This window comes from Equus caballus, chromosome 7 (assembly GCF_041296265.1).
Source record: "Equus caballus isolate H_3958 breed thoroughbred chromosome 7, TB-T2T, whole genome shotgun sequence".
Lineage (NCBI taxonomy): Eukaryota > Metazoa > Chordata > Mammalia > Perissodactyla > Equidae > Equus > Equus caballus.
The window spans coordinates 61845814-61861634 of NC_091690.1; the positions used below are offsets into that span (position 1 = coordinate 61845814).

The 15821-nt window shown below is 38.5% G+C and overlaps 1 protein-coding gene and 1 long non-coding RNA gene across 2 annotated transcripts in view; one reads left to right on the forward strand and one right to left on the reverse strand.

Moving 5' to 3' along the window:
• HIKESHI (heat shock protein nuclear import factor hikeshi) overlaps positions 1–6724 on the reverse strand; it is a 37673-nt gene extending 30949 nt beyond the window's left edge. Inside the window, exons 1-2 of the mRNA XM_001490131.7 lie at positions 6429–6724; positions 2913–3150 (exon numbers count right to left, since the gene is read on the reverse strand). Coding sequence (XP_001490181.1) covers positions 2913–3150; positions 6429–6458 — 268 coding nt within the window. The 5' untranslated portion in view covers positions 6459–6724. The remainder of the gene's footprint in view (positions 1–2912; positions 3151–6428) is intronic.
• A 36-nt stretch (positions 6725–6760) lies between these two features.
• Positions 6761–8767, forward strand: LOC111774322 (uncharacterized). Its single transcript, XR_002809271.2, has 2 exons — positions 6761–6934; positions 8490–8767. It is a non-coding gene; the product is annotated as an uncharacterized lncRNA (long non-coding RNA).
• The last annotated feature ends 7054 nt before the right edge of the window (positions 8768–15821 follow it).

Genomic DNA, 15821 nt, shown 5'->3' on the forward strand with positions numbered 1-15821 from the left:
TTTGAGCTCAATATTTAATTCTTGCGCATTTAAGGTACTTATTGTGTTGTTTTATACAATCAGGTTGTCCAGCTTTGTCTGCATGTTTACCAGTTTCTTTGCTAATTTTGCATTGTGCATCCTCTTCTACACTCAGGATTGAAGTTCCTACTATAAAGTACACCTACCTCCCGGAGTTCTTTCAGTAATAATCTATGAGTAGTGAACTCTCCATCTCCATCTGAAAATACATTTACTTTTCCTTCATTTTACAATGACAGTTTTGAGAGTTATTTTATTTTACCTTGGCACTCTGACAATACTAATCTGTTGGTTTTTTGTTTAAAGATTGGCACCTAACAACTGTTGCCAATCTTTTCTTTTTTTTCTCCCCAAATCCCCCTAGTACATAGTTCTATATTTTAGTTGTGGGTCCTTCTAGTTATGGCATGTGGGATGCCACCTCAACATGGCCTGACAAGCGGTACCATGTCCACACCCAGGATCCAAACTGGCGAAACCCTGGGCTGCCAAAGCAGAGCACACGAACTCAACCACTCAGCCACAGGGCCAGCCCCTAATCTGTTGGTTTTTGACCTCTTATTCATGTTCTTGGTAAATCTGCTAAACTAACTGCTGTTCAGTCATAAATGACTTGTCTTCTCTCTCTGGTTCCCTTACTGCTTTCTCTTTATAATTAATGTCCAGCAATTTCACTAGAATGTATTGAATTGTCTATTTATGTTTTTTCTACTTTTAGACTGTCTATTTATTTTTAGGCACAGCCACAGAAAAGAGAAAAAGTGATTTGAAAGTGACTGTTTTCTTAATTCTCCCAAAGATTGTTCAGAAGTAATACCATGCTATACATGTAAGAGGCATTAATTCATTACAGTGGATCTCAAACTTTAGCATGCAACAAATACACCTAGAAAACTTATTTAAATACTGACTTCCAAACTCCACTTATGGTTTTTGATTCAGAAGGTCTGGGGTCCTACCACCTGCATTTCCAACAAGTTCCAAGGTGGTGATGTTGATGCAGATGTTGCTGGTCAGGGAATAATGCTTTAAGAACCACTGCCTTAGGGATTAGGGATAATTAGCTCATGGAACCCCCATTGAGAAAGACTGCAGGGATTTGTCCTGCTTCTTAAATCTAGAGATTAGTATTTTTTATCAATTCTAAACAATTTTTAGCTTTAAATATTGCTCTCTTCCATTATCTTCTTGTATAATTCCAACTGTATAAAATAATAGCAGCTAATAGTCTATCATTTGACCAGAACTGCTCATTCTTCAAGTCTTCAGGCAAGAAACAAAATGTGATCACATCATTTCTCTACCCAAAATTATTCACTAGCTCCTCTATACCTACAGGAGTAGTCTTTTATGGAGGATACATGGATGGGCTTCAGAGTATATGCAAATTTTGTAGTATTTACATTATTTTACACATATTTTTTATAATACTGTCAAATAGGTCTGTGATCTAAGCATGTTAATGTTGCTGACCTATTAAATTCAAATGAGTCAGTGTGACACATAAAGCTTTTCATGATCCATGCCTGCCTATCCTACCCTTACACACCCTGCCTTGTGCCATTCTGAGCACACTATGCTTTCGAACTTTCATCATTATATCCATTATATCCATATTACCTCCACCTAGAAAAGAATGCCAATAGGTGTCTCATAGGTCTGATAAACTCCTACTCACCTTCCCAAGAGGTCCAATATCACCTCCTCCAAGAAACCTTCCTCAACTTACTCAAGTGTTAATTGTTCCCTTTCCTATTCTCTCTTGGCACTTTGTACAAACATCCACTATTACCTTTCACCCTTCTAATTACTGGTCTACTAGAACTGTCTTCCTTTATAAGAATATAAGCTACTTCAGACAAGAACGTAATCATTACCTTTACATCCACAGTAGATACTCAAATGTTTGTTAAATATATAAACATGTTGCCTAAATATAATTTTTCCTTGGACTCTATAGACAATTTCTAGAAGAATGTATATTTATATTGTAAGAATTTTCACGGCTGTTTTCATCTAGATTTTCAAGGGAACTAGAAATTCAATGGAAGTAAATGATAGCTAGTTTCATTCTTACATTTCTTCACAAAATACCTCAAAGCATCAAAGCATCAAAGCAAGGATTATGTCCCTGTAAGGTCTAACATCCACAATGTCAATACAACCAAGGCAAGAACACTGAAGGGTAATCAAATTAGAGTTCAAAGATCTTCATAGAAAGAAAGGACTCTCATTTTATTTCCTATACAAGTCTACTTGGTTTATCTGTTTATTTAAAACAAAGATGTGCATATTACAAATTATGAGAAGATTTCTGTCAATATTTATTAAAACACCCACTAATTCAGAAAAATCCCTTTACAAAGGTATATACCATACAAAAAGAACAATAGCAAGTGGTTCTCTCCAGGGGCAGAAGATGGGAGTGTGAGAAGCCAAAGAGGTCTTTCACTTATTGTTTTTCAAATGTTTCAATATTGTCTGATTTCTTTTTAAAATAATGTTATATATTACTTTAGCAACCAGAAAAATATAATGAAAAGTAAAAAAGCCATATTCTGTTACGCTATTTAAGAAAATAGTTTAATTATGAAACTATTTTAGGGGACGGCTCCGTGGCCGAGGGGTTAAGTTCGCAAGCTCCACTGCGGTGGCCCAGGGTTTGGATCCTGGGCGCGGACATGGCACCACTCGTCAGGCCAGCTGAGGCGGCATCCCACATCCCACAACTAGAAGGACGTGAAACTAAGATATACAACTGTGTACAGGGGGGGTTTAGGGAGATAAAGCAGGAAAAAAAAAAAAAGACTGGCAACAGTTGTTAGCCCAGGTGCCAATCTTTAAAAAAAAAAGAAAAAAAAAAAGAAACTATTTTAATATATTATTCTTACCAGATTTAAGACCTGAAATTTTGAAGATGGCACTTGGCTTTCCATTCGTGACAAATCCTAGGAGTTGCCATACTGGCATTCCATTTGAATCAGGATAGGAAAAGTAGACGGATCCTCCCATTCCCTCAGGAAATGGGATCGTTCCCAGCATAAAAACCACAACATGGTTGATATTTTCATAATCAGGCAAGTCAAAAACAAATTTATCCTCTGCCACTTGCTGTGCAGCTGTTTGCACCTAGAAAATAAGAAACTCGTCTTAGTTCAATAGTTTGATGAGTTTCTATAATCCTTACAGTATTGTTGTAAGCTCTGCTCCAAGTACAGTCTGTTATAGTCATTATACCAAGTATAAAGTTGGGTTAATTTGATACTCTAAATACGGAATTACCAAATACACCACAAAGAGCGCTAATTTTAATAAAGAATCCAAATATATATAGCCTTAAAATGATGATTTAACGAATGTAATCTTTTCAAAATATAACCAAATTATTTCAGAAGTGCCCTGAAAGGATTTTACTCACATAAATAAACCACTTCAGCTTCAGAATGTTATAAAACTGAAAGGTTGTTCAAAACACCATACTAACAAAGCCTTATCCTCTACTTTGAAGGTAAAGAACCTCAGGTAATTAAAATAGGTGAACGATCCAGAAGTAATTACAGTCAATTCTCATGATTTGCAGATTCCACATTTGCCAATTTGCCTACTCACTAGTATATATTTGTAACCCCCAAATCATTATTCATCATACTTTTGAGGCAGCAAAAATTTTGAGTTGCCTGACGCACATGTTACCAGCCAAGGTAGAACAAAGATGTACTGTGCTGCCTTGTTTCAGCTTTCATACTGTAAACAAGTGTCCTTTTCTCAGTCTACTTAGTCCCACATTTGATTGTATTTTGGGGCTTTCTGTTCGTGATTTTGCTGTTTAAAATAGCCAAGCTGAAATGCTGACTAGTGTTCCTAAGTCCAAGAAAGCTGTTATGTGCCTTATTGAGAAAACATATATTATATATATATTTCATTCAGACATGAGTTATGGTGTTATTGGCTCTAAGTTTAATGTTAACAAATCAACACTACATATTAAATAAGGTGTCCTTAAACAGAAACACATATAAAACAATATTATGTAATGATAGGTTGATAAAAAATGTCATCAGAGGCTTGTAGGAACTTAACCCCATATTTCCCCTATAGGCAATGATTCAGTATTTACCAATTCAGTGTTCACATAAACTTTACAGAACATAACTACTGCAAATAGTGAGAAGAGACTGTAAACAAAATGTAAAAATTCTACTTTGAATGTGTAAGTGGGAACTTGCAAGTTTCTTCTTCACTCATTTCATAATCTAATTTTCTGTTCTAGAATTGAACATCAATTTATAGAATGAGATCTTATTTTGAAGTTTGAGAAATCTACTTTCACAAAAAAAATTCCTTCTTACACTTTCAGAAAATTATTGATAATTGCTATACCACATCCATTAGTAAAGAGAAGTAGCAATTCTGGGTACACTCCAGTCAAGAGGCTGTAAATAGTTTACCTTCTAAGGTTATTTGGTTTTTTTATTAATAGCTATTGCCACTCTATTCACCAAAACACCAAACCTGAATTACTATCAGTATTTTTAAAGACTCTATATGGCCAATTCTTACAACCTAGAATGCAATTTCTTTTCCACTCCTAATATTTGCTGATTGTTACTAAAACACTTACTTTTTTCCTCTATAAAATCCTATCTACTACTACAAAGACTTAAGAAAAATCTACTGTGTAATTCTACCTATGTATTAGTGATAAAGTAATATTAACTGCCCTAAATTTGTTCCCAAGACACCAAGGAAGAGTATTCTTAAAGTCAAGTTCTGATTCCCTCTTCTGAAGTCTTCCGACCCAGTTAAAAACCCTCCAGCATAACATAGAGAATAAAACAAAGGAACACGACAAATATAAGCCACTGCCTGTATTAGTATTAAATTCAATTTCAACAGTTTTTGGCATGCACATAATCTTAAAAGGCATATAAAATTATGTTATTTACAAATCTTGAAATAATCATCAAACATTTCTTAAATGTCAACTCTGTATAAGGCACCAGACATTGTGTAAGTCTGTATTATGACACTAATCCTTGACCTTAGGAAAAATGAGAATAACGTAGTTAATTTTTGAGATGTTGCTAAGTCTATTTGCCCTTCATTTTGATTAACATATTCTAATACTCCAGAACTAAAAAATCAAACACCCCTAAAAAATCTTATCTTGAAGAAACGTCTACTGGATATCCGTTACAGAGGTTAAGTGTTAGGTAAACAGACACAGGTACCGCTATAACTACATTTCCTTCCAAATTAGTTGACAACACGAGAGATACACGGATTCCATATGGCCTCTTTATTCTATAAAAACATTTTAAATTTCATTCATTCATGACATTTACTCATCTAAGTCCCACACTCACTCCAGGCTGGTCCTTTCATTTTTCCTATCCAGAGCAGGGGCAATCCAAAGTTCTCTCACCAATATTACCAATTACCATCATCACCAAAAGGGGCCTCTCAGTCATTTAAGCGACAGACAATAAACTTTCTGAGGCTAGTCTTCTCCAATTTATCTTTGTGGTTCCTTAGAACCGCGTATGGAATACATTACCGAAAAGTGATGAAAAACTTAACTCAACAAAGGGGCTGCAACATTCAACAAAGCAGTGAGGAAGAAAAGAACTCTAGGTGAAAGAAGTCAGGTCTGAAATGGATTTCTGGTGGTTTCTAAGGAGGCAAGCAAGATTCGCCATCCAGATTATTCCTGAACAATTCCAGATGCTGATCTCATTAAATTCTAATAATCCAGCAAGGAAGGTTATTATCTCTTTTGACCAATAAGTAAAAACTCCCTGCTCACATCCTTCGGGGTCATCTCAGATATGGCTCACACTAAAGCTTCACGCGTTTCTATCAGAAACCTTGAAATTATGCTAAGCATATTTTTACTTCCAAAAGGACCCAGCAGATGTACACTGCCCGAGCACCTTCATCTTTGAGAGACAGGGCGCCACAGACTAGATTCCACATTTACCTCCAACTCACTTTATGAGTTTAGGCGAGTATTTATACTGCCGATTGAGCTTAAGTTCCTCAACTGCAAAACGGGAATGATAATAACCATTTCACAAGTTATAAGGATTAAGTCTGAGGTACTCAATAAGCGCCATATAGACGGTTGAAATGACAAGAAATGGACTAAACGCATGCGTTGCCTAGTATGTAATGCACACTCGATAAATGGCAGCTAATACTGTCTACTATTAAAATGACTCCGAACAGAGCTGGGGGCAAAGGAGAACAAAAACCCCAACGCCCCACCCTCCACCCTCACACTCTCAGCGGGAAAGCAGACATGAGGGGGTTTCCCCGCATCCCCCGTCCCAGAGCACCCTCCCCTTTCCCGGGTTTCGCCCTCGGTGTCATGCCCCCTCCCTGATACCACCCAGCCCCATCCTCACCAGCCTCCCCGCCACCAAGCAGCCAAACATGGCGGCGGCGGCTCCGCTCCGCCAGCAGAGACCCGAAGCTGGCAACTAGAAGTCCTGGGATTACTGCCCTAGTTGAATCCAAGAACCTTCCAGAACATGCAGGAGGGCGCCTGCCCCTCTGCTACATAGCGACTAGGCCAGCAGCAGAAACGCCTTCTGCCCCCACGACCTCTGACCCCGCCTTCCTAACCAGCACGCCTCTCAGGCAACGAGTACTTCCGGGGCTCACACCCAGCCGCCCTGACTAAGGAAGAAAGGCGGGCCACAGCCTGTATAAGACCACAAGTCCCAGAGGACCTTGCGCCGGTTTCCGGGAAGGGAGCCAGGAGGATTTGCCGGTTGGGACTGACTGTCCGGATCCGAAATTTCTGAATCTAATGCCGGAAAGTGTTTCTCACGTTTGTGTAACATTTTAAAGATTACTGTGTGCTTTTACAATCATCACTACTCTAGATCCTTTGCAAAAACTGGAGGAGGTAGGTATTATTATCTCCATTTTGTGGGCGAGGAAATTGCCCAGAGTGACCAGCCCCAAATCTTTACACAGCGCTAAGTGTTGGAGCCTGAATCCAAGTCCTGATCCAAATCCAGGGTTCTTTCTGCTACCCAGAGGTCAGAACTAATTTTTAACCAGCTCTTTTGTACTTATTGACAACTTTATGGTAGTTCTTTCCAGCTTCACTTGGCTCCCTCATTTTTTTTGCTGTAAAACTGTAAGCAAGTTATATAATAATATCTTTGTGCTTTAAAAATGTCTCCAATTGTAAAATAATAATTGTGCCTCTCTCCTAGGGTTGCTTTGAGGATTAAATGAATTAATATGCATAGAACACAGAATAGAGCCTGGCAGTGCTTAATTTATGGGAGTTTTCTTGTAAAATGATTTATATTTTCTATGTGCATTTGCAGAAAATGTTCATAGGAAATAAAAATAGCCAAAAGAACTGCATCAAGTACTAATTGCCTCCAATACTCATTCCCCCTTTTACAGCTTCATTCTCTTTCCTCTTGGATAGGAAGGTAGAATATCCCTCCCCGAGGGTCTCTGCCCAGCTTCAAATATCTGAGCTGGGCCAGCCCGGTGGCACAGTGGTTAAGTGCGCACTCTTCGGCCTCCTAGGGTTCACCAGTTCGGATCCCAGTTGCAGAACTATGCACTGCTTGTCAAGCCATGCTGTGGCAGGCATCCCACATAGAAGAGAGGAAGATGGGCACAGATATTAGCTCAGGGCCAGTCTTCCTCAGCAAAAAGAGTAGAATTGGCAGCAGATGTTCGCTCACGGCTAATCTTCCTCAAAAAAAAAAAAAAAATCTGAGCTTAGCCCACCAGCCATCAGCAGGTCTCTCCTCCCAACCCCATGTTATATATGGAAGATCAGAGTGTTTGGAACAGTTCTTTGGCCTCCCCTCTGGCTGGATAAACTTAGACTGCTGTCTCTTATCTCAGATACTCCTTTGAGATAGCCAAATGAAATATGGGGAGAGAGAAGAGGATATTTCTAGCTAAGAAGTCTCAGAACCTTCAGAATAGAAAGGTCATGATGAGACCACTTCATAAGGGGCAAACTGCCTGGGTTCAGAGCCCATCTCTGTCATTTATTAGCTATATAATCTTAGGCTAGCTAACCTACCACTCCTATCCCTCCTTTTCCCCATCCGTAAAATGGGATAATAATATAATAGTATCTACATCATAAGGTTGTTGTGAAGGTTCTTACATGTAAAGTATTAAATAGTAGCCAGACTATAGCTTAGTAAAATGGTAGCATTTAGCATTATTACCTTTCCTAACTAATTTTCTATATCCTTATATACACCTTGTACCCTGTGAAATAATAAGAAATAAATATATTGGTCTCTGCCCCCATTCCTGACACAGGGCTCCTGAAACTTGTAAATTCCTAAGTGATAAGAGCACCAGGAGCATCCTTTGTTCTAATGAGGGGACTCTGGGTGGGCTCCTGGATGGCTCCTTCATAGGGGCTGGTCACCGGAAGGACCAAGCCATGATTAGAAATTTTGAATTTTCAGCCTCGTCCCCCTGTTCTCCAGAGAGAGGAGAGGAGCTGGAAATGGAGTTAATTGATCATGCCTACATTAGGAAGCCTCCATAAAATCCCAATAGTATGGGGTTTGGAGAGGTTCCATTTGGTGAACACATCCATTTACCAAGAGAGTGACTCACCCCAACCCTACGAGGACAGAAGCTCCTGCGCTTGGGACACTCCCAGACCTTGCCCTATGTATCCCTTCATCTGGCTGTTTATCTGCAGCCTTTATCATATCCTTTAATAAACTGGTAAATGTAAGTGAGTGTTTCCCTGAGTTCTCTGAGCTGTTCTAGTAAATAATTGAATCCAGGAGGGAGGAGGTCATGGGAACCTCTGATTTGTAGCTATGTTGGACAGAAGTGGGTAACCTGGGGACCTGCTACTTGCGATTGGCATCTGAAGCTGTGGGGGCAGTTTTGTAAGACTGAGCCCTTAACCTGTGGGATCTGATGCTATCTCCAGGTAGGTAGTGTCAGAATTCAGTTAAATTGTAGGACCCCTAGCTAGTGTCACAGAATTGCTTAGCGTGGGGAAAAAAAACCATAAATCTGGTGTCAGAAGTGTTGTGAGTGTGATAGTAGTGTGAAAGTAAGGGAGAAACATGGGAGGGAGACCAGGTTGTTCCCTTTACATCCCCTAGCCATACTTTTGATTCTCTGAGCAACTCATACTTTTCAACCTTTCTGTACTTACGCAACTTGTCTTATCTGCCTGTAATATTCACTTGGCAATTTGTTTACAGATTCTCCCAATTGGGTCGAATATTTTCTTCAGAAATTCTTTCCATGACCTAGCTGATAATTAGGCATTCCTTCTCTTACACAGCAATCTTATTTAATGGATTGAGAGCTGGCTAGCTTAGAATTATTTTTATGAACTACAGTTGCTCCTTAGTAATTATCCCAATCTTTGTTATGTGGGATTTGAGCTTTTTCTCCATTGTGCTAGTGAACTGTTTAGTTCTAGGTTGGACAAAGAATTAGAGGCAGTGAGTTTTGTATCTTTTCTCCAGACTATGAAAGCCAGCCTTCTATTCACCAAACTATGTTATTTCTACATAAAACAATTCTTTGTAACTAATAAGGGCAGAACAAGATACAATGTACGGAAGCAAAGAAAACATTTCAGAGGAAAAAATCTTTCCAATAATCAGAGCTCTCTGAAATAAGAATAGACAGACGTGGGACAGTGAATTCTCCCATTCACATTGATATTTTAACCAATGCTGAAATCCACTTATATTGTTAAGGAGATTCATGGAAAACTTGGGAAAATTGGCCTAGGACCTCAAAGTTACCTACCAGCTCTCAAACTATATGCTTCTATAGAGAAAGAACAAATCATAGTTCAATTTTGGCTGGAAATCAGGAGTTCTGAATTCTGGTTTTAGCTCTGTTATTAGCTAGCCTAGAGATGAAGTAATTTAATCTTTTTGGGCATTAGGTTTCCACACTTCTAGAATGAGGGCATTGAATTCTGATTTCAAGAGGGCAAAAATGTTTCTTCTCTTCTTCTAAGGAAAATTTTTCTTTCCAAAACAAGGAGAACAAGAAAGAAATAGAAGCACAAACTCCCTCTTCTTTGAACTAGGAGATATCTGTAACTCCACAAAGATATCAGTGGAAAGTGGGTAGAAGAAAGACAAATGGCTTAGCAGAGGACAGGTTGAACTCAGGTACCTATAGAGAAAGATAATAAATACCAGAGAAGCTCAGGAGTTGGAGATATCAGGGTCACAGAAGGCAGGGGTAAGGCAGTAGATTGAAAACAGGTAGTTGCTTAGAATCAATGTAAGATTTTATATCTGTCCCTCATCCAGATCTCCCCCACTGGTATAAAATCTCTGGGAAAAATTGAATCAAAGAGGCCCCAGGCACTAGGAAACCAGATACTAAAAAAATTGATTGTGAGGCAAGGCTACCATGTATAGATTAGGTCCTAAATAAGGGGGCTCAGATGAGAGAGGAGCACTTGGCTCACCAAGTCAAACACACCAATGTGGGACTGTGTCCACCCAAATCGGGGGGTGGGGGGAGCTTTTTCTAAAACATCCATTTGGAGGGTGAGGGATGCCTTTTTCCATATCATCCATGCAGAGAGGGATATATTTAACTAATTCATCCATCCTAGGGGAAGAAGTTTACTTTTTAAGAATTCATGTAAAAATCCAAACACCCTTTCACGATTAAGAAACATTCAACAGGGGCCAGCCTGGTGGCCTAGTGGTTAAGTTTGCATGTTCTGCTTCGGCAGCCCGGGATTCACACGTTCGGATACTGGGCATGGACCTACACACCCCTCATCAAACCATGCTGTGGTGGCATCCCATATACAAAATAGAAAAAAATTCGCACAGGAGTTAGCTCAGGGACAATCTTCCTCAAGCAAAAAGAAGAGGATTGGCAACAGATGTTAGCTCAGGGCCATCTTCCTCACCAAAAAAAATTCAACAAAGTAGGAATAGAAGGGAACTTCTTTAACATGGTGGAGAGCATCTACATACATTCCACAGCTAACATCATACTTAACGGTGAAAGACTAGATGTTATCCTCCTAAGATCAGTAACAAAACAAAGATATCTGCTCTAGCCACTTCTTTTCAACATTGTACCAGCAGTCCCAGCCAAAGCAATTAGGCGAGAAAAAGAAAAGGCATTCGGATTAGAAATTAAGAAGTAAAACTATCTTTGTTCATGACATATCTTTTATATAGAAAATCCTAAGAAATTCACTAAAAAACTATTAGAACTAATAAACAAGTTCAGCAAGGTTGCAGCATACATGATCAATATACCAAATTCAATTGTATTTCTAAACACTTGCAGTAAATAATTCAAAAATGAAATTAAGATAATTCCACTTATAATGGTATCAAAAAGAATAAAATACTTAGGAATATATTTAACAAAAAATGTGTAAAACTTATACTCTGAAAACTATGAAACATTGTTGTAAGAAATTGAAGATCTAAATAAACAGAAAAACATCCATATTTGTGAGTCAGCAGACTTAATATTGGTAAGATCATAGTATTCCCCAAATTGGTCTATAGGTTCAATGCAATCTCTATCAGAATCCTGGCTGATTTTTTTGTGGAAATTGACAACTTGATACTAAGATTTATAAGGAAGGGCCAGAGACTCAGAATAGCCAAAAAAGTCTTGAAAAAAAGAACTAGGAGGTAATCCTTTCAATTTCAAAACTTATTGCAAGCAAACATAGTCAAGACACGTGTGTGGTATTGGCACAAAGACAGACATGTAGATCAATGAAATAGAATTGAGAGTCCAGAAATAAGCTATATGTCTGTGGTCAATTGATGGATTTCAACAAGGTGCCAAGACCATTCAATGGGAGAAAGAAAAGTCTTTTCAACAGAGATGCTGGGACAACTGGATAACCACATGCAAAAGAATAAAGTTGGACCCTTACCTCATGCCATATATAAAAATTAACTCAAAATGGATCGAAGATCTAAATGTAAAAGCTGAAACTATAAAACTCTTTGAAGGGGCCAGCCCCGTGGCCGAGTGGTTAAGTTCACGAGCACGGACATGGCACCACTCATTAGGCCATGTTGAGGCGGCATCCCACATGCCACAACTAGAAGGACCCCCAACTAAAATATACAACTATGTACTGGGGGGATTTGGGGAGAAAAAAAAAGAAGATTGTCAACAGTTGTTAGCTCAGGTGCCAATCTTTTTTAAAAAAAAACCTCTTTGAAGAAAACATAGGGGTAAATCTTCATGACCTTGGATTTGGCAAAGGATTCTAAGATATGACACCAAAAGCATGAGCAAAAAAAAAAAAATCATCTGAACTTCATAAAAATTAAAAACTTTAGTGCTTCAAAGGAAGCCATCAAAAAAGTGAAAAGACAACCCATAGAATGGGAGAAAATTGTAAATCATATATCTGATAAGGGACTTGTATCCAGAATATATAAAGAACTCTTACAGGTTAAAAAGACAACGCAATTTTTAAATGGACACAGGATCTTGTATTAGTTTTCTAGGACTGCCGTAACAAATTATCACAAACTGTGTGACTTAAAACAACAGAAATTTATTCTCTCACAATTTTGGAGGCTAGAAATCAAGGTAGGTGTCGAGAGGGACCTGTGCCCTCTGGAGGCTCTGAGGAAGAATCTGTTCCATGCCTGTCTTCCAGCTTCTGGTGATTGCCAGTAGTCCTTGGAATTCTTTGACTTACACACCCATTATTCCAAACTCTGCCTCCGTTTCACATTGTGTTCCTCCCCCTCTGTCTCTGTCTCTCTTATACAGACCCCAGTCATTATATTTAGGGCCCACCCTAGTCCAGTATGGCCTCAACTTAAATTAATTACATCTGCAAAGACCCTATTTCCAAAAAGTTCGCATTCACAGGTACCAGACTGACATGACTTTGGGGGAGGACGTTATTCAACCCATTATAGATCTGAATAGACATTTCTCCAGGGAAGATATACAGATGGCCAATAAGCATGTGAAAAGATGCTGGACATCATTAGTCATCAGGGAAATGCAAATCCAAACCACAATGAGATACACTTCACACTCACTAAGGTGGCTAGAATCAAAAAGTCAGAAGAAAGGATGTGGAGACACTGGAACCCTCATACATTGCTGGTGGGATTGTAAAATGGTGCAGCTGCTTTGGAAAACACTCTGACAGTTCCTTAAATGATTAAACGTAAAGCCACTATATGACCCTGTAATTCCAATCCTAGATATATACCTAAGAGGCGTGAAAATAGATGTTCACACAAAAACTTGTATATAAATGTTTATAGCAGCATTATTCATAATAGCTAAAAGGTGGAAACAATTGAAATGTCCATCAATGGATGAATGGATAAACAAAATGTAGTATATCATATAATGGAAAATTATTCAGCCGTAAAAATAGTGAAGTACTGATACATACGACAATATGGATGTACCTTGAAAACATTATACTAAGTGGGAAAAGCCACAAAACACCACATATTATGTGATTCCATTCATATGAAATATCCAGAATAGAGAAATCTATAGAGGCAGAAAGTAGCTTAGTGATTGCTTAGGGCTAGGGTAGGTGGGGATGTGGAGATAGGTGGTGACAAATAAAATGTACGGGGTTCTTTTATTTTTAACCATCTTAACCAATTTTTTTAAGTGTACAGTAGTATTAACTATATGCACCTTGTGCAACAGATCTCTAGAATTTTCTCATCTTGGAAATGAAACTCTATGGCTATTGAACAATTCCCTTTTTACCCCTGCCTCCCAGACTTTTTGAGGTGATGAAAATGACCTAAATTGATTGTAGTGATGGTTTCACATCTCTGGGAATATACTAAAAATCATTGAATTATACATCTTAAATGAGTGAACTGTATGGTATGTGAACTATATTTCAAGAAAACTTTTTAAAATAAGTACCATTTACAATAGCATCAAAAAAAAAAATCGTGCAAAAGTACCTATGAGCAAGTGGGCAGTCCTGGAATGGGAACGGGGATTTATGAAAATCTTTCCCCTCCTAGCTGCACAATACTGACATCAAAGCTCATAGTCTCCAGGTAAGAGACTGGAAGATCCTTCTCAAGAAAAACTGAACACCCTAGAGATACAGATATCTTGAAATCTCCAACGACAAAACTGACAGGCCGCCTAATCCTACGACAATCAAACATTCTAGTTAACACCTATCCCCACGTTTTTTGCTTATAAATGGAACATGCCACTGAGATCCCCAGACGCTGAGGAAAACTGCCATCATGAAAGAGAAAGACCAGGGCAAACGAATAGTGTGTGTGTATGTTGAGGGAGGGGCCTCAATAGAAACAAAACTATAAAAGAAGCAGAAAATACTTACTACAACCCTATGGATATTATCTAGAGAGAAACAGACTGCATCACTGAAACAAAAATAGAATTCTATAAAAGAGGAATATCAGAGAACAAGAAAGAACCCATGGAACTTAAAAATATGAGGACTTCAAAGACAGTTTTTAGTTTTCAGAAGGGTTGTAAGATAAGGTCAAGGAAGTCTCCTAGAGAAAAGAGCAAAAAGAAACAAACAGAAATCATGAGAGAAATGATAAAATTAGAAGATCAATACAGGAGGTTCAATATTTGATCTCGTGGGGACTCCTGAGAGAATAAAGAAAAAACTGGGGAGTAAATTATCAAAGAAATACTACTTTTTAAAAATCCCAGAACTGAAGGACATGAGTCTCCAGAAAGAAGAGGCTCATTGACTGCCCAGGAACATAAAGATCCACACTAAGTTTCATCCTCATGAAATTTCAGAATACTGGGACTAAATAGAGATTCCATAAAGCTAAAAGAAAGAGAAAGTTACGTACAATGATTAGGCTCCAAGTGAATTGACCTTTGTATAGCAACCGTGAAAGCTAGAAGGCAAAGGAAAAATGTCTTCAAAATTCTGAGCGTAAATTATTTCCTATCTCGAATTCAATAACCAGCCAAAGTTCCAATCAAGTGAAGGATAGAATAAAGATATTTTCAGGCCAGCAAAGTTTCAAAAAAATTGCCTCCCGTGTACCCTTTTCTCAGGAAGTTACTGGACGCGCTCCTCCAAACAAGGGGCAAAGCTGATAAAGAGGAAGACATGAGATCAGAGTACAGGAGATTCAACTAAGGAGGGTGGCAAAGAGGAATTCAAAGGTGATGGTAAAAAAAAGTCCCAGGGCATATGCAGCAACCAATCCAGGAATCCTTCAGAGGATTTTTTTATCCAGGGGAAAAAAAGTGAAATAAATTATTTGACATGTTGGACAACATGAAAAATTATACAGGGAAGTGTTTTATGGAGCTGGTAGATGGATGAAGACTTAGCTTAAGTCAGATATTCAAACTAAAACTGAAAAAGAGGCTATTATTTAGGCAAGTACAAACAAAATTGTACACTAAAGTGACTTAGCACCAAAGAATATTTACATGAATATGTTTATTTCCTATGGCTGCTGTAACAAAATGCCACAAGTTTGGAGGCTTAAAACAATACACATTCTTTTACTGTTCTAGAGGTCAGAAGTCTGAAGTCAGTTTCACCTGGCCACAAACAAGATTTCAGCAGGGCCATACTCCTTCCAGAGGCTCTAAGGGAGAATCTGTTTTCTTGCCTTTCCAGATTCTGCAGCTGCATTCCTTGGCTTATGGCCCCTTCTTCCATCTTCAAAGTCAACAGCGTAGCATCTTGCTTCAGTCCTCAAATTGCCTTCTTCTCCATGTCAAATATCACCCTGCCTCCCTCTTATAAGGATATTTGTGATTACATTTAAGGTCCACCAGGATAT